The 23,049-nt window shown below is 46.1% G+C and overlaps 1 protein-coding gene across 1 annotated transcript in view; it reads left to right on the top strand.

The window, feature by feature from the left end:
• PUM1 (pumilio RNA-binding family member 1) overlaps positions 1-19,081 on the top strand; it is a 70,605-nt gene extending 51,524 nt beyond the window's left edge. The window contains 10 exon segments of the mRNA XM_010191851.1: positions 1,530-1,766; positions 7,876-7,966; positions 7,968-8,129; positions 8,640-8,769; positions 9,498-9,626; positions 11,010-11,147; positions 12,770-12,895; positions 13,892-14,013; positions 15,423-15,615; positions 18,487-19,081. Coding sequence (XP_010190153.1) covers positions 1,530-1,766; positions 7,876-7,966; positions 7,968-8,129; positions 8,640-8,769; positions 9,498-9,626; positions 11,010-11,147; positions 12,770-12,895; positions 13,892-14,013; positions 15,423-15,615; positions 18,487-18,618 — 1,460 coding nt within the window. The 3' untranslated portion in view covers positions 18,619-19,081.
• The last annotated feature ends 3,968 nt before the right edge of the window (positions 19,082-23,049 follow it).

Below are 23,049 nucleotides of genomic sequence, written 5' to 3'. Positions count from 1 at the left end.
TTTGGAGGAGATGCTGGGCTAACAGGAGTTGGCTCCAGAGTGGGACCATCTGGGTGCAAACTCTTACCTCAGAATAATGGCTGATCAGCTTTTTGTGTTGTGGGTTGTTTTTTTTTTAAAAAAAAAAGCTGATCTGAGGCAGTTTCTGTGCTTTATTCTGGGAATTGTTTCTGTCATACATCAAACAAGATCACTTATTCTGGTTGCAAGAAATGTTACATACATGGTGCGTGTTTTAGGCAGCTGGAGACAAAGGTTTTTTTCCAGAATCAAACCAAACCAGAAGATGTCTGTGGGTTGAGGGTTTTTTCCCTTAGGTTTGTTTTTTTGAAGTAGAACAATTGTTTTTAATTGCTACTCAGTCTCGGCGGTGGTAATTATGTCCTGAACTTTCCTGCTTTCATCAGTGTGAAGGGCGAGTTAAAACATGCCTCTCGAACCTGCTCCATCAGAAAAAACTCTGCATCCAGTCACAGTTTTAGATAAAAGTTTTCCTAAATATTTTTGTTAAACCCAGCTTGAGAATTTGAGCCATCTTGGATTCAGGTGAACACAGCACTCACGTCTGTCACCGGTTTGTTTAACTGATTGAATCCAATTACTACTTTGCTCAGTGCCAAGATGCACAAACTTGTTTTCCCTCAATCAATGAATAAAAATTGAGGCTGTTGCTTCTAGGACTTGTGTGCAGTCCTGAAAAATGATGAATTCATTACAGTTAACAATTTCACTATTTATTAAACAAGATTTTAATGCAAAATTGATTTTTTTTTCCCTCAAGTTGACAGTGCATTTAAAGAGTTTGTATTTGGCTATCAAGAGAACTCTTCAAAAAAAAGTTGGGTTTATGTGTTCAATTGAATTCTGATTTCCATCTCAATAAAGCTTGGTGCAGACGGGTGCTGTTTTCTGATATAATGAAAGTTGAGCACAAGGATTTCAAGTAAACGAACACGAAGCTACACGTGCTCTTAGGTCAACACAAATAGATAAAAGCTCGTGTTGGATTTGTTTTAACTCTAATGGCCAAAGAGTGAGCACGAGGCAGTGCTTGTAGGGCGATTTAATATCTTCTGTTAAACGAAGTGATGTGCTTAGGGGAAAAGAGCTTTGAAGTACACAAACCTTCTTGTGAAGGTTCAGAAGCAAAGCACAAGTGTTTGTGCCCAAAAGCCAACGTTTGCTGGTGTTTCTGTCACTTCCTTTAGGTAGATTTTTATCTTCTTGATCTTTCTGCTTGTAGATTATTTTTGGAGCTGTATTTCTCAATATTTATTGATATAAAAACTACAAAACTGTAAATCCAAGGACGAGATTCAAGCTAGTTAGTTACATTAAGGGTTTCTGCTTGATAATTAAACCCGTGTTATTAAGGAATACATTTCATTTGGGCACATGCAGCACCCTTAGGAAAAGAGCAGCCGGGTGCAATGCAGTTGTCAATCGGTGCTGTTGTAGTGGTCCCCAGCTCCCCAGTTGTCTCCCCAGCTTGTTACCGCCACGTGATTTTCCTCTTTTCCTCATTTCAGTTGCTAACTCCAACACGGGCAGCGGCTCCCGCCGAGACTCGCTGACAGGGAGCAGTGACCTGTACAAGAGGACATCCAGCAGTTTGACACCGATAGGACACAGTTTTTATAATGGCCTTGGCTTTTCCTCCTCTCCTGGACCTGTGGGAATGCCTCTGCCCAGCCAAGGACCCGGCCACTCTCAGACCCCTCCACCTTCCTTATCCTCACATGGATCATCTTCAAGTTTAAACCTGGGTAAGAGCCTCGGCGCCGCTGCTGCTCTCTGCTCTGCCGTGGCGCAGGACGTGACCCCCTCACTGCTGCTTTTATCTCTGGGCTTTTTGCAGAAAAAGTAGTTGAACTGCTGAAGCAGGCCTTGTAGCACCGATGTTATGTGTTTGTAAACCAGGGAGGTTTCTGCAGCACCTCCTTTTTTCATCCCTAAAGTAGGGACATTATTTCCAAGGGTTGGAAATACAAATCTCGTAACAGCACCAGTTGTTTGTTTCTTTGAACAAAATAGATACAGTTTACAGTCTGTAAACTTCTCAGATGTTTAAAAATACCCATTAAGTTTTTAATAATAAATTAATGAGCTTAGAATACGTGTTCTTCTTTTAACCGAAACATGCGACTTTGTCTGGAGCAGTACTTAGATTTGTGAGTTTGCTTTTGAAAACTTCCCATCCAGTCGGCTTCACATGAGCCAGCACTGTGCCCATGTGGCCAGAAAAGCCAAGGGCATCTTGGCCTGTATTAAAAACAGTGTGACCAGCAGGGCCAGGGAGGTGATCATCCCCCTGTACTCGGCACTGGTGAGGCCGCACCTCGAGTGCTGTGTTCAGTTCTGGGCCCCTCACTAGAAGAAGGATGTTGAGATTCTGGAGCGTGTTCAGAGCAGAGCCACAAGGATGGGGAGGGCTCTGGAAAACAAGCCTGATGAGGAGCGGCTGAGGGAACTGGGCTTGTTTAGCCTGGAGAAGAGAAGGCTGAGGGGAGACCTCATCACCACCTCCAACTGCCTCAAGGGAGGTTGTGGAGAGGTGGGTGCTGGTCTCTTCTCCCAGGTGATGGGGGACAGAACAAGGGGAAACGGCACCAAGCTGTGCCAAGGGAGGTTCAGGTCAGAGCTAAGGAGGAAGTTCTTTACTGAGAGGGTCGTCAGAAGCTGGCACAGGCTGCCCAGGGAGGTGGTGGAGTCACCATCCCTGGATGTGTTTAAAGAGCGGGTAGACGAGGTACTTAGGGATATGGTTTAGGGGGTAGACAGGAGGGGGGACGTGATGATCTCAGAGGGCTTTTCCAACCGAGCGATTCTGTGATTCTGTGATGTGTCCTTCTCAAAAGCACATCAGTGGATGGGAGAGGCTTTCTCAGTTTTGGTGAGATGACATTACTTTATGCGAGCTGCGTCTTCTGGAAGAGATTCTAGTTGGCCCACAGCTCTTACATACAATAAAGTAAATATTTAAAATAAAACATGTATTAAATAGTGAAACCATGCTCATCTGAACTTCCAGAAGGGTTCATTTCCAGGCCTTTTCAACAAATGGGATGGTTACTTGTTGCATCTGCACCAGATAGTTTAGTACTTACTGAAAAAATTACTCAGTTTTGGTTCTGTCACATAGTGTCTGGATTTAACAAAACTTTTGGTTATCAGAGCAGTTTTCCATGCATATACACACTCATCAGATCCTGTATTTAACATGTTTCTTACATGTACGTGTGAGAAATTTCATGCTGGCTAAACGTTAGCATGGAACAGTAATGAATGTGGTTTTTCAAGATCCAGTTTAGATTTACCATCTTTCCTTCTGCAGAGCTCTAATAGAATTGGAAGGGGTTTTAGGTTTATTTATGCAGCTGTACAGTCCTTAAGCTGACAGTTAAATAGCTCCAATAAATTCATGCTGAAGACTACCCAGACTCCAAATCTGGCCCTAGAAAAAGACTGTTACCCCTGCAGGCAAACAAAAGAATGACTCTTAAAAGCTGGATGAGAGCAAGGTTAATCTGCTCGAGAGCAAACCCTGGGAAGGAACAGGAATTACCATTTACAGAAACAGAGCAGTCAGCGTGGGGCTGCCCATCTTGACAGAACCTTCAGCTCGCAGCCAGCTTTCCTCTGTGGCTGAATTCAGGCTTGGTAACGCTGCACGAAAAATCTTACACAGAATAGCACTGCATTTCTGTGGTTTTCACCTTGAAATCCGTAAAAGGTCATTTTATTTCTTAAAGTTTCTCTTTCGCCTGTAGTGCAAGACAGCGTTAAATGCAGCTGTAGTTTCTTTCGGTTGCAAAATAAGTTTTAATGCTATAAGAACAGCACAGGCTGTTTTCTCCTCGTAAGAAGCTTGAGGCTGACTCCTTCTCTATTTGGGGGCGATATCAGCAGCAATTTGTGATAAAGAGGACGAGGAGTATTTCTGAATATCTAAAAATGGAAGGACAGATGGGAACACCCAAAGGTGTTGCTTGCAAAAAGAGAAATGAGAGCAGTTGGGTTCAGAACCACGTCCTACCCCTGTGTTAGGTGGGGGATACCACCTGGGGGAGTCACTTTGGGGAACTTTGATTTCAGGGTTACACAATTACATCAGAATTTGGCATTAAATCTGATTTGCAATCAGCAAATCTATGCTTGAATGCAGCGTAAGTTGTGGGTTTGACTTTGACACGTCTCAGGGATGTGCAGGGCCGTCATTTGTTGGGTTGGTGTTTGTGTGTAAAGATTCAGCTCCAGCTCTTTTCTGAGAGCTCATGGCTGTGGCAAATGGTGTGGATTTATCAAGCTGGACTTTTTTTTCCTACTGTTGTAAAGTGACCTTGTGAAGTGTCAGGGCAATCACAAGCACCTGAAATGACCATGTAGCCAGTTCTTAGTTAAAGAACTGCTGGAGGAGGAAGGCTGAGCTAAATACATCTGTTATACTCAAAGCTGTATGTGACATGCAACTGTAAATAAATACACACTTTTGGGTGCTAAAGCAGCAGGGGCCCTCTTCTTCCCTAGTATTGAACAAAATAACAGAATTATAAATTACTAAATACATTCTTCTTAATGTATAAAACTGATGTGCAGTGTAACCTGGCCAAAATTCGGTTCACACAGTCCCACGAGTGTTTTTTGTCAGCACTTGTGTGCGTAGCTGGCGCGGTCCCAGTAGAAACAAACACTGGAGTCTGGGCCTGAATGTGTCCAGCTCTGGCTTTTCCCAGTTTGGAATGGGGCTCAGGATTTGCAGCAGATAAGTAATTATTTTCCACTTGATGGTATTGTTGCAGGTGGGGCTGCTGGCTCCTGCTCTCCCCAGCCCTGGGGAAGCAGCGAGGGGTCCCCTGGGCGGGCGCTGCTGCGCTGAGCCCTCCATAAGGAAAAGCCACAGGGATGTGTTCTCCTCCTGCTTTCTCACAGTGCCCTCTTTTCATCTTCCTTTTTTTCCCATTGTTCTGGCATTTCTTATACCGAGAACTCCTGCATTGCAGAGCAGCGGGGGGGCCCTTATACAAGTCCCCTGGAAGCTTGCTTAAGAAGTGCTTTGTTTCCAGACAGCAGCCTTTGTGTTTCTTCCCCTGTGTTTTCGTTTTGACTCATCCTTGCATTGCCCTTTTCTTTCCCTGAAATCAGTGATTCTTTCAGGTTAAGATCTGTCTCAAGTGTCCCAGCAAGAGCAGAGACTTTCCCATTTTATGAGAAATGACTTTACCATTTCAAAACAGGAACCGCTCAGTTGTTACAGCCGCAGCGTGAGTCTGAGAACCGCGGCCGCCCTGGAACCCGCAGGACAGCGTCTGTGCACTTTGTCCTCCCCAGATAAGGATTTTTCCTGACATATCCCAGACACTTTAAAGAAAACACAGTTGATACGTTCAGAGACACCACAGCTGTCCTTTCTATGCAGCCTCCACGTACTGTATACAGCACAGGTTTGCTGTTGTATGTCCGTGCAGTGCTTTGCACAGGCAGCGTGGTGTTAACACAGTGGGATGTCTCCAGACAGTTTGCAGACCCCCTTTTGAGGTGGGTTGTGGCTGAGGATGCGATCAGATGAGAGGATGAGAAACAATCAACACCAACATCTTGCAGGAGCCCTGTCCCTTCTTTTTCCCCTTTATTCTACCCCAGTGTCCCCGAGATCTTCAGGAGCTTCCAGCCTCTGTGTACGGCTCTTGCGCAAGGAGCTGTTTCATTGTAGTTATTGGCAAGATCCCACTGAAGTTTGGGATCTGGGAAAGTCACTGTATTTCCCAGCCACACATTGGCATAAAGGAGCTTGAAGTGCTCCAAGGTTTCTGGCCTTCCGTGGCTGACACGTGGGTTTTAGAAGCGCTTGCTTGATTTGGGAAACCTGTCCCTCACATGGTCTCTTAATTCCCAGTGTGGTGTTGAACATTATGAGGAGACCTGCAGCCATCTCCATCAGAAGAAAGAGAGAAGGGTAGAAAACTGGAGTAATTAATTTTGAATCTCCAAAAAGATCAGAGGGTTTCTCTCACAAAACCTCTGACAGAGGAGACTTTGTACAAACTGTGCTTTCCCTATGAGATAAGGCACAGGCGATAAGTGTGAGTGCTAAACCCTGTCCTCTTACACCCGTTTGCAGGTGATCAGGAACCAGTTTTTCACTTCAGTGCCTTAGTGCTATGACTCTTACTTGCTCCAGACTTTCAAAAAACAAGTGCTAGTTCTGTGCTCGGTGTGCCAGTGCTCAGCCTCTCGCTGTTGGGTTTCCTTTACCTGAAAGGTGATTTACTGCTCCTTTGGATATCCTGGTCCTTTCAGCAGTGAGGAATATCACTTGGTCACTTTTTGGAGTTGTTGCTCAATTAAGAGGTCAGGTAGATGGAGAAGATGGCCACGCTGTTGGCAAGGCAGGGTAAGAAAGATGTGAACAAGAAGCTCTCAAGTCTCCTCCTTGAGAGAAAGGGGAGGTTTGGCACCACCTCTGGAAAAGTCAGAACACGTTTGCCCAGCTCAGAAACAGGAACTTCATTAGGCCGTTATCAGATACTGAGTTCTCGGTGTTTCCTGCACCGGAGCTTCCTTCAGGCAGTGACGGCAGAGGAACGCAGTTCACTCAGCTCCTTTTTTATAAATTATTTTATGTAATATTGATTTGTGTAACATTGATTTCAGATGCTGGCGTGTGCGCAGCGGCCAGAAGAAGGCCTGTTCTCTTTGCAGCTGACCCTCCTGATGTTCCCCTTGAAGTTCTTCCTCCTTTTCGAAGACTTTCTCTAGTTTTTTTTCTTTTCCCCAGGTGGTTTGCCCTGGCTGCCTCACCTTGGCCTGTCAGGTGGCAGTTTCCGGGGGATAAGGACATTTTTCTTGGGAGGACTTTGTCCCACCCAGGAAAAACCCGAGCCGCTCCCGGCATCTTGCGGTCTCTGACCAGCAGAGGGATCCCGAGCCCTGCAGGAAGGGAAGCGCCCTCTGCCACGGCTCTGGAGCTCATTGAAAGGTTTCAGCTGGTTCCTATTAACGCGCGCAGTTTGCTCACTGGATGATGAATCACTGCCTATTCCCCATATCTCTTACTGCATAACTCAGCAGCTGTCTTAATGTGGGTGAAACCCTTGAGAGCATTTGTCAAAGCACTGGATAAAATACTTAGTTATTGTTTTTCATTTATTGTTATTTACCAGTATTTAATAGCAGTTTGGTTTTTATATCCACAACTTTTATACTTCCTTCTTGCTGCCTCTTTCATATTTAATTTACTTGGTTCTGTCCCTACTCCCTCTACGTTTCACAGAATCACAGAATCGCTCGGTTGGAAAAGCCCTCTGAGATCATCACGTCCAACCGTTCCTGTCTACCCCCTAAACCATATCCTTAAGTACCTCATCTACCCGCTCTTTAAACACATCCAGGGATGGTGACTCCACCACCTCCCTGGGCAGCCTGTTCCAGCTTCTGACGACCCTCTCAGTAAAGAACTTCCTCCTTATCTCTGACCTGAACCTCCCTTGGCACAGCTTGGTGCCGTTTCCCCTTGTTCTATCCCCCATCACCTGGGAGAAGAGATGGAGACATTTCTTTTAAATAAGTCCTTCACGTGGCAGTAGGATAGGTGAAAAAAAGCCCAAAGGATAGAGGATAAAATAATTAGAAATAACAAGTTAACGAGAAGATGCAGGTGGTGGGATTGACATTTGCCTGGTTTAGGCAGTTTTGAGACAGAATGAGGAGCAGAAGCTGTTACAGTCTGTTCTGTGCTGAAATCTATAGCTATTCTGAACTTAATACAACAGCACCGTGCTAAGGAACGGTGCTTGAGCACGTCCCCACCAGAACTATTTTGGGGCAGTTCATTTAGCGTAACTGAGAAGAATTTCATCCTGGTTTTGTGCCTTGCAGGAGGGCTCACAAACGGGAGCGGCCGTTACATCTCTGCTGCTCCGGGAGCCGAAGCCAAGTACCGCAGCGCGAGCAGTGCCTCCAGCCTCTTTGCTCTTCCCTTCCTCCCGCCTGCGCTATGGGATGTCCGATGTCATGCCCTCGGGGCGAAGCAGGCTGCTCGAAGACTTCCGCAATAACCGGTACCCTAACTTGCAGCTGAGGGAGATTGCTGGCCACATCATGGAGTTCTCCCAAGACCAGCACGGATCCAGGTGGGATTAAAAACCTTGTGCTGGGGGGAGCTTTTGAGGCAGAGCTGCTCTTTGAATTAGCGTCATCTGCCACTTACATCACGGCCTGAAGCAAAGGGGGAGAACAGGGAAAAGGAGGTGTGAAAGCCAAGTGTGACACTCTGACCCTGCTTTTTAAAGGTTGGGTACAAATGTTGATGACAGGAGTTCTTCCTCTAAAGTGGAGCTTGCTTGCCGCAGAATTTGCTGGCTAAGCCACTGGCTTAGCTTCACTCACTGTAAAGAACTGTCTGGATTTGAGAGCTCGCTGTGTTACGCTGTTGAGATCTGTGTTGCTTGGAATGAGATTTCTGGGGTACCAACAATGTCGCATGGCTGCAACCACCTGAGGTTTCAGATGGATAGGGCAACTGTGTTTTGAACATTGAAGTTTTGTGAGAGCTCAGTGTGTGAGACTTTTGGACAGATTTGTATTAACAAACGCGTTGAGGGTGTACGTGGCAGCGGCATCACACCAGCTCTGTTTTTCAGGTTTATTCAGCTGAAACTGGAGCGTGCTACCCCAGCAGAACGTCAGCTTGTGTTCAACGAGATCCTCCAGGCAGCGTATCAGCTGATGGTCGATGTATTCGGAAATTATGTCATCCAGAAGTTCTTTGAAGTAAGTTGCATTCCCGTGGAACTCTTGCTCGGATCTCTGTTGTCTTGAGGTATTGGACAAGCTCATAGAAACCCTGCTATTTGGCTAAAACAGTGGATATCTGTCAGCACTGATGTGATCTCCTCCCCACAGGCCGTTGCATCCTTCCTCTTGGGGTGACTGAGATGTGGGATTCATAAAGATTCGTCTGAAAAGTAACACTTTGCTTTGAGATGCAAAAGGTGTAGGAATAAACAGCAACATAGCCAAGAGACGTAGGTCCACCAAGACTTTTCAAGGATGCTGAGCTGTCAGTGCTCGCATATTTAGGAACAAAATAAACTTTTCAGTGAACAGCATCCGCTGGAAGAAGGGACTTGGAAAGGTGTTGTGTTTTCATGCCAGGAGGTTGGGCAGACACCAGTCTGTCCTTCTTGAAACTGGGCTATTCCTTCTCCACTGAACCTCGGTGGTTCTCTTATCCCGTAATTTTACAGCAGCCCTGTCAGGGTTAGGGAGCTGGCACGTGTCACCCTGCTGGCTCCAGCACCTTTGGCTCTGGAGTTTGTTCCACATGTGCCAGGCGTGGTGACAGACACAGACCAGATGCTGGGCTTGTGCCCGCTCATCCTTTGAGGCGTGCTTGGGAGTTTCTTTCTTTTCAGAAGGCGCAGTGTGTCGTGTTGAACCCTTGAGCATGGCGGCCTGGGAGGGTTTGTGCTCATAGTGATTGGTTTTCCTCTTCCCAGTTTGGCAGCCTGGAGCAGAAGTTGGCCTTGGCAGAGCGTATCCGTGGGCACGTTCTGTCGCTGGCTCTGCAGATGTACGGCTGCAGGGTGATCCAGAAGGCCCTCGAGTTTATTCCCCCAGACCAGCAGGTAATTGTAAGTTTCAATTTTAACTTTCTTCTTGATGTTTAACGTTCCTTGCCGTTTGGTGACCTGAACTGCGACCTTCTGTTCCTCTTGTGGCTGGTGTTCTTGGTTTGGTTTATGGCATGTTCGTTATGTTTGATGTGCATGATAAGTATGTGTCACTGTTTTTGGGTCTCATCATCTCCTTGTTCCACTGAACTGGTAGTGGTGTTGGTTCTCTGTTAATTCCCTGAAATCACATTACGTATGTAGGGGAAACTGAGAATGATAGTGAATTAGAAGATATTTTTAAATCCTTGGAGGAAGCAGTGCCAGAGTTTTGCCTTTAATATTTGCTGGGATATCACTGCTTTGATATGTGGGTCAATATTCAGCTTTCCTGCAGCGTGAGATGTACGAGGAGCTCCTGGTTCCTGTCGAGCCAGGCCTGGCATTGGAGAGATGTGGATGATAGCCAGAGTCCCACTCAAAGCTCATTAATAAAGCACTTCCTCTAGGGTGTTATGAACAATGAATTAAGATGAAAAATACGCTAAACGAGCTAGCTAATAAGGTGTTAGGAGTCGTAATACAAGAATCTCTATGTAGGTTATTAAATTAAAATACTGAAAGAGGCTTTAGGAGAGCGCTTTGCCTTTAGGACGAGCCTGGGCTAAGCTGTGGCCTCAGTGTGTCAGCAGGACAGGGGGTGGTGGCCCAAGCTCTGGCTCTGCTGATCTGAGGATTTAGTGATGTCTGCTTCCAGAACGGTGTTTTCGAGTGCTCTGTGCTCCCAAAATGCCTGGTTTTGTATTGTTGCAAAAATACTCCTCCAGTTTTGTAGTGTCTTTAAATTCCCAAAAACTGTCGTTCTCCGTTTCCCGATTGTGAAGAGCCCACACGTGTGTTACTTTAGTCATACCTAAACCTTCTCTTCCTGGGTTCCTTAGTTTACTGTGCAATATTAACTTGCCTGTGTAAAACGCTGCCAAAATCTTGTCCCAGCGCTGACCCCATTTCAGTGACATGTAAATCTGATACCCAAAAAAATCAATGAAGTTTGGGCATTTGAGATTTCTCTCTCTTCGAGGGGAGCAGAGGAGGGAATGTGGGATGCAGAGTAAAGTTGTGTATCAGTAAAATTTCTTGGGTACTTGCAAGAGGCCGCTCATCTTTAATGAAATGAGTGCTTCATCCTCATTTCGTAATGCAGCTTTTCCTGGTGGTTTCTGTAGCCCAGCAGGCTTCATCTCAGCACTTGGCTGCTGGAAAACGTCCAGTTTGAAATACATCAGGGCATCCCTCATACCTCTCAGATCCTTTACCACATTTAGTAGTGAAAACTTTGCATTTATCAGCCGTGAATCCTGGTGGTGCTTTCTGTTTGTCTTCCTCTCCTCCTAATAGAATGAGATGGTACGGGAGCTGGATGGCCACGTCCTGAAGTGCGTGAAGGACCAGAACGGTAATCATGTGGTGCAGAAGTGCATTGAGTGTGTGCAGCCTCAGTCCCTGCAGTTTATCATCGATGCGTTTAAGGGACAGGTAAGTCCTTAACCGAGTTACTGACCCTTGTTCTTTGTATTCTTACACATTGCTTTTGGCCATAACTTGGTCAGGTATTTTGAATTTTAAATTTTAGCAAGCATCAGTTGAAAGGTTTCTGCAGCAACATCAGGGAGCCTAGAAACTCTTTGGTCATGTCTCTGTTACCGTTTTTGTGCAGGCTGCATCACTGTAAAGCATCCTTGCAAAAATCTGTTTTCCTGGAACATCAGGTATTTTTTTTGTCTGATGGAGAGACAAACAAGTCTCTCCTTAATCCATCTTCATAGTAAAGGTGGTGAGCAGAGTTTTGTGATGGGTATAGTAAATTTTCATTATGCTCCTCTCTGTGAGAATGGCTTAGAAGACTTATGTTTTTCTCCTTGTCTGAGACCCTGAGTTTCATCTAGAAAAGGGTGGTTATTTGTGCTTCATTCTCCCAGTTTTTCCATGGTATCCTGTCCTGAATTGATGTCCTGGATATTAACGGTGTAGGCAGCTTCTCTTCCATTACAGAAGCACTGGTTTGGGAGTTTCCAGCTTCAGCTTAATTGACTTTGGAGGGGGACTTTGAAGTATGGAGGGTTTTGCCACGGGGATACAGGGATGGCCTGGGGTTATTGCAGCAGGAACCTGGCTTTATGAGTTTGGCTGCTCCTGAAACCGCTGTGAAAGTGGGGACTTGCTCGGCTGCGTCCGAACAAGCAGGATTGGAGCTGGAAACTTGCTCAGCAGATTTAGAGTTTGGCTTTGAACCTTCCATTGGTGAGTTAGGCGAGGCAGAAATGCCTCTGGGAACTTGGTTGATGTCACTTTTCGTTATTTTGTTATTCTTTGATCGGTTTCATCTGAAGTTTCACATGAAAAATTGAACTTACCACCTCTAGACAGTTTTTCTGCAGTTCATTGCGCTTCAAGTCCTCTTTTCCTGCACAGTTTACTCAATAGTTATTGAAAATTTGTAGACTGTCAATTTAACTTCAGTGCTTGGATTTGCTACTTGTGTTAGTTTTAAGCAACCAAATAGGACTTTGTTTTAGACAGAAAACTGCAGCGATAATAAAATGAACAAGGTGTCATGTTCTCACCAACAGATTTGGTAAGCCTTTAGAAAAGAGAAAGAAGGTTCTTTGTTGCCACTTCCCCTAAGCACAGTTAAGGCTTTTAAACAGAACCAAATGATTGAGGAAAACCCTTTGCTGATCATTTTTAACCCTTCTCATTCATAACCGTTTCTTACATATGATAAAATACGTAGCTGGCAAACAGTATGCCAGATTTATTCTTCTGAAGCAGCATTTTAACACCGTTTCTAGTGATGCTTGGCCATCCCAGTGTTCTTTTTATTAATCAAGAGGCTTTACCATTCGTTTTGCTGTCTCATGCCTGCAGAGCTGAAGCACAGGTAGGGCTGTGGTGTGCCCAGTTACTCCCGTGGCAGCGGGGAACAGATGTTTCCAGTTGCAGTTTACGCTGTCTGGAGCTGCAGGGCTGCAAGCTGGCGTTCCCTGCCGTGCCTGGGAAAAACCACCCTGTGTTCATTTAACTTGAAAGGTTTCTAGGATTCACGACGACTAACAGATGTGTTGCTGCCTGTGCTTGCCTGTCTCTGTTGAACGCAGGTTTTTGCCTTGTCTACGCATCCATATGGCTGCCGTGTGATCCAGAGGATCCTGGAGCACTGCCTTCCTGAGCAGACCCTTCCCATCCTGGAGGAGCTCCACCAGCACACCGAGCAGCTGGTTCAGGTCGGTGCGGGAGGGGGCAATGTGGGTGCTGGGGGGGTTTCCTGGTTGCTGCTTTGTATTAGGAAAGCTCCTGGCAGCCTATTTGGGGCTCAGCTCTGGTGCTGCTGGGGTCTTGGGGACACGGGGACTCTGTTCCCGAGGAGGAATGGGAAGGAACGTGGCAGGAAAGAAATGCATCGTCACCAATTGTTTCGGCTGTGTGCCAGCATGCAGCAGGTATCAAAGCTGTCGTTACTTCCCTTTTTGGAAAGGATCTTAAATACTGAGTGATACGAATCCTAATGCTTGGCTCCAGCAGTTACAGTGCAAATCAGATCTTAAGGTTGTTGCTGCAAGGAGCTGGTTACTTCTAGGAAAAGAAAGTGCCAGGTAGCTGGGGTTCTTCATGTGTGTTGAATTTATGCACACCCCCTTCCTGGCTGCCTTTCCTCTGCCCTGCAGTCCTTCTGAGAACTTGTTTTACTGGGATTTGGTAGTGAGGCACGATGGATATAACAGCAGATGAACCCAGTCCTGTATGCTTGCATGTTTAGCACATCGAAAGTGGGAAGAGGTTGGGCATGGAGGTGGGGGATCAGGACATGCCTCTGGGATTGTGAAGTAGAAAACACATATCTTGTGATCTGAATGGACACACATCCAGAATATGAGCACGCATGAGCACCTAGTCCAGGTCGTCCTGCTCTGGCAGAGGGGTTGCACTGGATGGTCTTTCAAGGTCCCTTCCAACTCCTAATGCTCTGTGGTTCTGTCATAAGGACAGTCTCCCGTTCAAGGATGCTGTTCTGCATTTTGTATTTGGTACAAAGGTGTAGTCTTTTACCTCCCGGTAAAACTCCAGAACGTGTATTTTTGTCAAAGTAGACAGTATTTACAGTAGATATTTTAATTGGTGCTTAGTCCAGGTTTGTAAGCCTTAATGCTCATTGGGAACTGGTTTGATGTTAATGGTTCCTGTCCACGTTTCCTCACACGCTTCTGCTGTCTCTCCAACAGGATCAGTATGGGAACTACGTTATCCAGCACGTACTAGAACACGGTCGGCCTGAGGATAAGAGCAAGATTGTAGCAGAAATTAGAGGCAACGTGCTGGTGTTGAGTCAACATAAATTTGCTAGGTATGTTGTTCCTTAAAGCCTCCGTGCCCCATGGGAGCAGGGACATGTCCTAGAGCTGCAGGAGAGGTAGGGGTGGGGTGTAGGTAGGTGAAAAGAGGCGAAAATTGTTTTTTGCTTAACATCAGAATGCTGTTTGTAATGTCTGGTAAACTGGGATGGGTGACTGGCAAGGTAAGTTTTACTTGGAGGAGGATGAAGATGTGGAAGAGCAGCTCTGATCCAAGTTCCTGGACTTAACTGAGAGTTCTTGTGTGTTGTGCCGGTTTGGTTTTTAAGTGGTCTCTATCCCTTGGATAATAACATCCTCTAAGAGCATTGCACTGGGGTGCTGTGTCAAGCTCCCAGGGCGTTTAGGAAGTCCATGTAGCAGCAGTTCTTGTTCATCTCCCTTTTCACAGAAGAATCTGAGTTTTTTATATGCTAAGAATTGCAGTCCTTTTTGAGACATGTACATGGTGATACTCACTTAGGGAAGCTGCAGCTGTCCAAGGTTGTTAGTCCGGATGCTGCAGAGCTACCCACGGGTAGAAGTAAAATCCAGGTACCTTAATGGATGTCAAAACGAAGTAATAGTTTCCACATCTCTCAAATCCTTTTGTGTGTGGTTTTAGCGATTTGAACATGAAGGCTGAGCTCTTCAAAGGCTCAACACTTCCTCCCTTTTTATGATTAGTAAGATAGTGCTTAAATACTTATGAACACAAGGGAAGTGTAACATTAACAGGAGTTAGAAGAGCATGATCTTAGTGTTGTTATTTCTGATTCTTCCTCCCTGACTTGCCTTGCTCTTTTTTTCCGGTGTTAATTGGTGTACGGTGTCCCCTGAGCTGAGCACTACTTGTGGCAAACCACTTGGCGATTTGATGATTCAGTCAGAGATGCAGAAGATAATACTAGCAAAACTCTCTATCCCCTTTCATATATCCAGTATATTCTGGATTCATTTAACTTGACTCTCTGGAGAGCAGAGACCTGTCATCTAATGTATTCAGGAATTTCAGAAATTCTCTGTCTTTGCTGAGATCTTTCATTCCTGAATCCCATTTCCCTGTTGTTGTAACCTTGGACCTTCGTTCCTGTTGAGCTCCAATACTGAGAAAACCAAACAAAGAACAACTCATCTGCTCCTCTCATGGGCACACTGTGAGAAAAGAAATACAGTGTCACTGTAGAGATTCACAAATTTGGATGAGAAAAAACCTGAACTGGTCCTTTACCCAAATTCCCACTCGTATCCCAATTTCCTTGGCCTGCTCTTTGGTTTCACGTTGCTAAATGTCTGTGCCAGAACATGTGTCTCTCCCAAATGGTCTGCCCTTGCTTGAACCATTTGAGATCTCCTTGGGGTTGAAGGAAGAGCCCGACAGAGACATTATGTGCTCACAAATGATCCTATTTTATTATTGCAGCAACGTGGTGGAGAAGTGTGTGACTCACGCCTCCCGTACGGAGCGTGCCATGTTGATCGACGAGGTGTGCACTATGAATGATGGCCCTCACAGTGCCTTATACACCATGATGAAAGATCAGTACGCCAACTACGTGGTACAGAAGATGATCGATGTGGCAGAACCAGCTCAGCGGAAGATTGTCATGCACAAGGTAAGCAGCTGCTGTCGATTGATAAGGACGTGAGGCTTGTCACCGCCACGCTGGCTGCGGAGAGAAAAGACGGCCGAGATGATTGCTTTTGCCATTAGAATTTCCTAACGATGGAGGGATTTCAAAGTTGCTTATTTCAGCTGAAATAGGAAAATGTGAAGTAACGAGATGCCATTTGGACTCAAAACTTAGCTGGTTGCTTCTAGCAGTCTCTTCTGACCTAGTAACCCAGTTGTGCGCTCATGGCGTAGCAAACGCTGCTAAAAAACACCGAAACTTCCCCAGCAGCGGTGCCGTGGGGTTGGTGCCCTGCAGGGGACCCTCTGATGGTCTGGCGATGACGACACCCTTGCCCTCGCTGAGAACAGCGTTCGCTGACGAGAGCAGTTTCATGCGCTCAGTGGAGCTGAGCCAGACCCCCCTGCACCCCAAACCCCAGCTGGACGAGTTTGGGGGCTGCCAGCGCTGCCGTGTCACTCGGTGTCCCCGCTCTGCACCCCGGTGGGGACAGGCAGGTTGGTGGCAGTGCCGTGCTGCTGGCCTGTGCTGCTGCAGCCTCCGAGCCTGGAGCCATTAATCAAATTCTCTGTTTTTGAACATGGTTTTGATGGGAGACTTCCACGGTTGAGCACTGTGCTGCGGTGTTGGAGTGCCTAACAGGACTTAATATTTGTCAAAAATGAAGACGTTTTGGAATTAAATAGGCATTGCTGCCAGTCCTGCCTCCCAAAGCTGCGCGCCTCTCCTGGGGCAGCAGGCTCTGGAAATCAGGTGATGTCTTCATTTTCCTGCTTTTAAAGGTCACATCTGTGGGTCTTTAGAACTGTAGTGAATGGAAAAAACAGGCTTGAAATGTGCAGTGGAAGTGCGATTATTTTCTTCAGCCCCATGGTTTTAGGGTCTGTACTTTGTGAAAAATAGCAGCTAGAGCTAGATCTCTTGTTAGTGATAAAATACTGACTCTGGCTCGGAAAACCCTGTATTTATTTTTTCTTTCATAGGAACTGTGAGCAGTGTCAGGTGTTCAGATCCCAATGAAATCAAGTCTAGTTAAGAATCCTTGAGTAAAACAGAGCGAGTGACTTTTCTGTAGAAAGAAGTGGGTATTATCTGTGTAAGGACCCTGACTTTTACCTACATGAGGAAATTGCTCAGTATATAAACAACATACTATATATATGTGCAGCTGAAATAATCTTCAGGGGAGGTTAATTCTTAGGTTTAGGAATAATTTGAAGTGGTTCTTTTAAATCAAAATGTGTATTAGTCCATAAGAAATTATGAAGTTAATTAAAGAAAACTGAGTGGCAAGGGATGTATGTTGTTTAAGTGTAGCACGATGACCTATAGCTTTGCTAATCTATATATAGAGCTATGTATATATTTAAACATATATGAATGATCTTTACTGACACCTCCTTTTTCCCGTCGAGCAAAGTCTTCTGAATAAAATGCTAATTAGGTTATCAGTGTGGTTGTCAAAAATAGAGCTGGGATCACAGCTAAATAGGGCTGGCTGAATATGAAGTCTTCAGCTACGTTATCAAGCTAAATGAAAGCCAGGGGAGAACTGAGTGTATTGACTGTTGCTTTTGGGCCATAAAAATTGCTTTTAGTACAAACAAGCAGTTTGTGTTATTGTTAAAGACAGCACTTTTATTTAAAAAAAAACAATATTGAAAAGTAATTTTAACAGTTCCATCGTTTAAAAAAATACAAAGTCTTAGAAATGAAGATGAACAAAGAGCGAACGGTTGGACCTGGGGAGCTTTTCTTCTCCTTGCGCTCAGAGCAGCCGTCAGATCTTCATGGAAATGGGATGTGGTGAGGGCTGAGGCATCGGTTTGTGGTTATTACAGGATGGGTCCTTGAAATGAAACAGGAATTTAAACAGTCAGAGGCTGAGCTGGTGAAATGGGGTGAGTTTGGGGTGGATTTCCCATAGGGGTTTTGTGGTCAGTCCTGGCTCAGGCAATGGGGATGGATCTGGCTGAGGAACGGGGTGGGCTGGGTGACACCTCCAGTTCTGGGTGTCTCCTCCTGCCTGCAGCCTCCACCACCGAGTAAGAAGCTGTTGCAGTTGTTTGTGAAGGATGGTGCTGCTGGGAGGGTTATTTCTCATCCAGCGATGCCAGTGAGGGGCTCCTCTGTCTCATTGCTCTGAGCTGTCCCGGAGCAGCAGCACAGCGATGTTCCTGCAGTGCACGGCTCTCCTGGGCCGGGTGCTCTGGCACTGAGGGTGGTTTTACTCTGCCTGCAGTCGCTGAAAGTGTCTTCTACGGAGTAGTGTGAGTGGGTGAAGGTTGCTTCCACAGCCCTCTGCTCTGCTTCAAGTAAATATTTCAGTTGTCAGGTTCAGATATGAAACAGCCGTTCAGCCCAGGAGCTCTTTCAGATCAGCCGCTGGAATTCACACCAGTTCAGCCTGGAAGGACACAGGGTCCTGTTCACGTTCAGCCAAAGCTCCTCAGCCCCTCTAGACCTTTCTGATGCCTTTTCGGCCTTAGGGGGCAGTGTCAGGGCCCCCTTGGGAAGCTGGAGCACCCAGGGGTTGTGTGTTCCCAGCCTCCTCGCCTGGGACAAGGCCTTGTACCCATGCACACGCTGGGATCCAGCTGGATTACAGTAACGTGGCTCAGGACGATGCCACCTGCTCGACCAGACGTTCCTCCTAAAAATAACATCAGGTACAGAACATTAACTGCATTCACAGTCGTGGAGGTGATGACAGCAAATGGCACTTCAGTATTTTAGGCGTTTTTGAGGTCTTCTGCTGGTGGCCAGCACCTCGATGGGTACCGCGGCTCGCTCAGGATTGACGTGACCGTAACTTGGGATCCCAAACTTACTCCCTCTTCTTTTATCTCCTAGATCCGGCCTCACATCGCTACCCTGCGCAAATACACCTACGGCAAACACATTTTGGCCAAGCTGGAGAAGTACTACATGAAGAACGGGGTGGACCTGGGGCCCATCTGCGGGCCACCCAACGGCATCATCTGAGGCGCTCGCCGGCCGTCGGGCACCGACAACCAGCAACCGGCAGGACCCCAGGACACAGTGAAAAACGTTTTATGGTTGCTAAAACAACGAGAAACCACACAAAAAAAGAAAAGCCTTTGTAAATTTCTTTAATTTTATTATGCATAACATGTACTAATTATTTTTTTTAATTAACTAATTGCCCTGCTGTTTTACTGGTGTATAGAATACTTGTACATAGGTATCAAATGTACATGGAAGGCCACATTTTTGTTCACTGTTGTATCTATATTCCAAATGTGGAAACTTTCAGGGTGGTTGGTTTGAAGAAAACAAACAAGAACCGTTTTTAATTCATCTGCCTCGCGGGCAACCTTTTTGCAAATACCTGGTTTTTCTCCTTTTAATCAAAAGTCAGCAAGAGGTTTGAATTTTAGTTAAACGGCGCGAACGACGCCTTTAACGCTGTTTATAAATACAAAGAAAATTCAACTTGCTAAAGCTTCGGTTTAAAAAAGAAAGAATTAAGGTTTTGAAATTTTGTAATTGCTTTTTATTTTATTTTATTTTATTTTTTTTTGAGTACAACATGCTAAAGGAGGGCGCTTGGCTGTCGTTTTTGGGAAGAAAACGTACGTACCCAGCCAGTTTTTAAAAAGCGAGGGGGTTTGGGGCGGGTGGACCTGTTTACTGCCTACTCGGTTTGTTCTGTTAACATGGAGAGACACAATTTGATTATTTAGCATGAGGATAAAACAAAAAAAAAAGACAAAAAACAAAAAAATCCAACTCGGCTTTGGTCTTGCTTCTATAAATATATAGTGTATACTTGGTGTAGACTTTACATATATAAAAATTTGTAGTATTTTCTTGTTTTGATGTCTGATCTGTATCTATAATGTACCCTAGTAGTGGAACATACTTCTGACTGTACAATTGTACATTTGTAAACCTCTGTAATGTAAATGTGGAGAAGTTTGAATCGACATAAACCCGTTTTTTGGTAAGAAAAAAGAATTAGCAAAACCTGTGCATTTCAGTGTATATTCACACCTTTTATGGTCGTAGCATATAGTGTTGTATATTGTAAATTGTAATTTCAACCAGAAGTAAATTTTTTCTTTTGAAGGAAATGTTCTCTTTATACAGCCTAGTTAATGTTTAAAAAGAAAATAAATGCTTGGTTTTATTTGTCACCTAGTTGAACAGTAGCGATCCTTTCTAAATGTTATACAAAAATGATTCAGTTCAAAATAGTGTTTTTTTGAATCTTAAAAAGTAATGTTTTGCTTATTTTGTGACAGTAAGAAACAAAAAGTGCAAAAGTACAGAATCCCCTAGTTTTCCTTACAATCAGAGTCCCTTTTCACCTTGTAAAGTGTGAATCACCTTCCCTTTTTGTACAGAAGATGAACTGTATTTTGCATTTTGTCTACTTGTAAGTGAATGTAACATACTGTCAATTTTCCTTGTTTGAATATAGAATTGTAACACTACACGGTGTACATTTACAGAGCCTTGTGTATATTTCCAATGAACTTTTTTGCAAGCACACTTGTAACCATATGTGTATAATTAACAAACCTGTGTATGCTTATGCCTGGGCGACTATTTTTTGTAACTCTTGTGTAGATTGTCTCTAAACAACGTGTGATCTTTATTTTGAAAAATACAGAACTTTGGAATCTGGCTTTGCCTTTCCTTTGAGCTCCTGCCACAGTGCAACCCTTGCCACTATTTACCTCTTTCTTTTTTATTATTTCACCTCTTTCTTTAATTTCCTGGCTGTATCCGCTCTGAGATATGAATGGGAGATGAAGAGCAGAGCAACCACGCCTCTGTTGCTGCTTCCCATGCTGCTGTTCCTCCTCCTGGGCACTGCGATTTTTTTTGCCCCAATTTGAGCACATTGAACCCTTTGCAGAGCCCTTATGAACTCATAGCATCCATGCTCTGGGCTGTGAGAAGGACCTGACCACCACCACCACCTCAGTTGTCTAAAGCACTGTGGGAAAGGGAAGAATCACAGAATGTGTTGGGTTGGAAGGGACCTTTACAGCTCATCCAGTCCAACCCTGCAGTCAGCAGGGACATTGGTACCAGATCAGGTTGCTCAGAGCCCATCAAGCCTGGCCTTGAATATCTCCAGGGATGGGGCCTGCACCACCTCTCTGGGCAACCTGTGCAGTGATCGACCACCTCATGGGGAAGAGCTTTTTCCTCATATCCAACCTAAATCTGCCCTTTTCTAGTTTAAAACCATTACCCCTCATCCTATTGCTCCATGCCCCAGTGAACAACTCTTCCCCAGATTTCTTATAGGCACCTTTCAGGTCCTAGAAGGTTGCTATAAGGTCCCTCCAGAGCCTTCTCTTCTCCAGGCTGAACAGCCCCAACTCTCTCAGCTGTACCCATGGCAGAGCTGCTCCAGGCCCTCATCATCTCCGTGGTCTCCTCTGGACCCGCTCCAACAGCTCCATGGCCTTTTTGTGCCAGCGACTCCAGCACTGGACACAGCACTGCAGGTGGGGTCTGAGCAGAGCAGAGCAGAGGGGCAGAATCACCTCCTTGGCCCTGCTGGCCACACTGCTGGGGATGCAGCCCAGGATGGGGTTGGCTCTGGGCTGCAGATGCACATTGGTGAACTTCCCCTGGTGCCCCTCATCTTCCCGTGGTTTCCTCTCCTCCTTTCCTCCTCCCCTCTTTGCAGCCTGGGGTTGGGGTCCATGGAGTTGATGATTGTGCAGAAGCTGTTTGTACCCTTGTAATCTTTGCTTTTTGGGGAGTGGGGAGGAAGGGCACTGGGGAGCTGCACTCTGCGGTCAAGGTGGGGATGCCCAAGTGGTACCGAGTGCTGTGATGTTTTCAGGTTCATTGAGAACTGGAAGGGCAAGAGCCAACACGGAGCTGGTGCTTCCATGGGGCCTTTGCCCAGACCTGAGCTCTCAGCATTGGGAGCAAAGTGGGGGCTGTCCTCAACCACACTACATCCCACCCCTGCCCCGTTCATCATGGTCTGCCCAGGCCCTGCTCTGGTGCCACTCCTCAGCCATTGCCCTCTATTCCCTGAATTCCCTATTTTGGGGAAGCTCCCGCTCTGTGTTTCATCCTGTGCGACCCTTCCTCAGGCAGAAAATTGGCCTCTTCTTAAGACCGATTTTTCTCCATTCACTGGTGTAAAGGAGCTTCCCCGGCCCTGGGTGCAGCTCAGCAGCTGCTGGGTCTAAAGTCCCTTTTCTGAAGGTTGTCATCAGGATCATTTGGGAAATCCCACTAAGTTTGAGCACTTGTGCAAGTATGGTGATGTGTGATAAATGGATAGAGAGGAAGAAACTTCCCATTTTACAGGAAATTAACTTCTTGGCTTAGTGCATTGAAACGTTTGATTTTGGAGTACGTGTCCAATTACTGATCCTGCCTGCGCTGCCACTCTCTTCTCACCTCTGAACAAAGCCCAATACCCCCGTGACCCAGCAGTGGTTTTAACCAGTTTTCACGCCCGTTCTTGTCAAATTTAGCCAAGAGAGCTGACTTGGGCTTTCTGACACCCTTTTTGCCCTGGGTTTGAAGCCAGCCTGCACCTCTGGGTTCACAGGAGCACTGGGGTCCCATGTCCTGGAGCTTTGGGGGTCCTATAGCTCCTTAACCCCTCATTTAACCCCCACTGCTCTGCCTGGCTGTGGATTTGGGACAGATCATGGTGAAAGCAAGGGGTATTTTGTCTTTTTGAGTTTAATGTAATTTTACATTGAGCACCTACCTCAGTTTTGAACATGGGGTGAGAGCCTGCCCAGGCTCTTCCTCCTGTGTGGCAGGGGTTGCCCCTGGGCACCCTTCCCAACAGAGGTGGCCAGGGATGGGTTCAGCTCTTGCCCAGACCTGCAAATTCCTACTCCTGAGCCTGACCTGGGAGGGAGGACCTGGCACGGGCACGGCTGGGGCTGGGCTGGGCTGGGCAACCACCCCACAGGCAGCGGCATTGGCCCTGCTGGGGTGAGGGAGGGGACGCAGTGAGGGCTTGGGAAGGGTGCAGCTGCGTCACTCTGCTTTGGTTACTCCTGAGCATGGCTGCTGGTTGGTGGAGAAGGGATGTGAAGGGATCCATCACATCAGCTGGGGTTCATTGTGACACCAAGGATCCATTATCTCAGCTGGAATCCATCACAGGTCAGGATCCTTCACGTGGACCAGGATCCTTCATGACACCCAGGGTCCATCACAACACCCAGGGTTGATCACACTTTTTATCACATCAGCTGGGGTCCTTCATATAAGCCAGGAGCCATCATGTTAGCCAGGGCCCACCACATGAGCCGGGGTCCATCACGTCATCCAGGATCCCACCACATCCTCCGGAATCCATCACACCCTGTCCGACACAAGATCTCCACTCCCAAGGGGGCCGCAGTTGGGTGGAAAAGGCCCTGGTGGCAGCCGGGCAGCCCTCACATC

This window comes from Mesitornis unicolor, unplaced genomic scaffold (genome assembly GCF_000695765.1).
Source record: "Mesitornis unicolor isolate BGI_N332 unplaced genomic scaffold, ASM69576v1 scaffold8249, whole genome shotgun sequence".
NCBI classification, from domain to species: domain Eukaryota; kingdom Metazoa; phylum Chordata; class Aves; order Mesitornithiformes; family Mesitornithidae; genus Mesitornis; species Mesitornis unicolor.
Note: the sequence above shows the minus strand (reverse complement) of the source record. Positions and strands in the feature narration are given on the sequence as shown.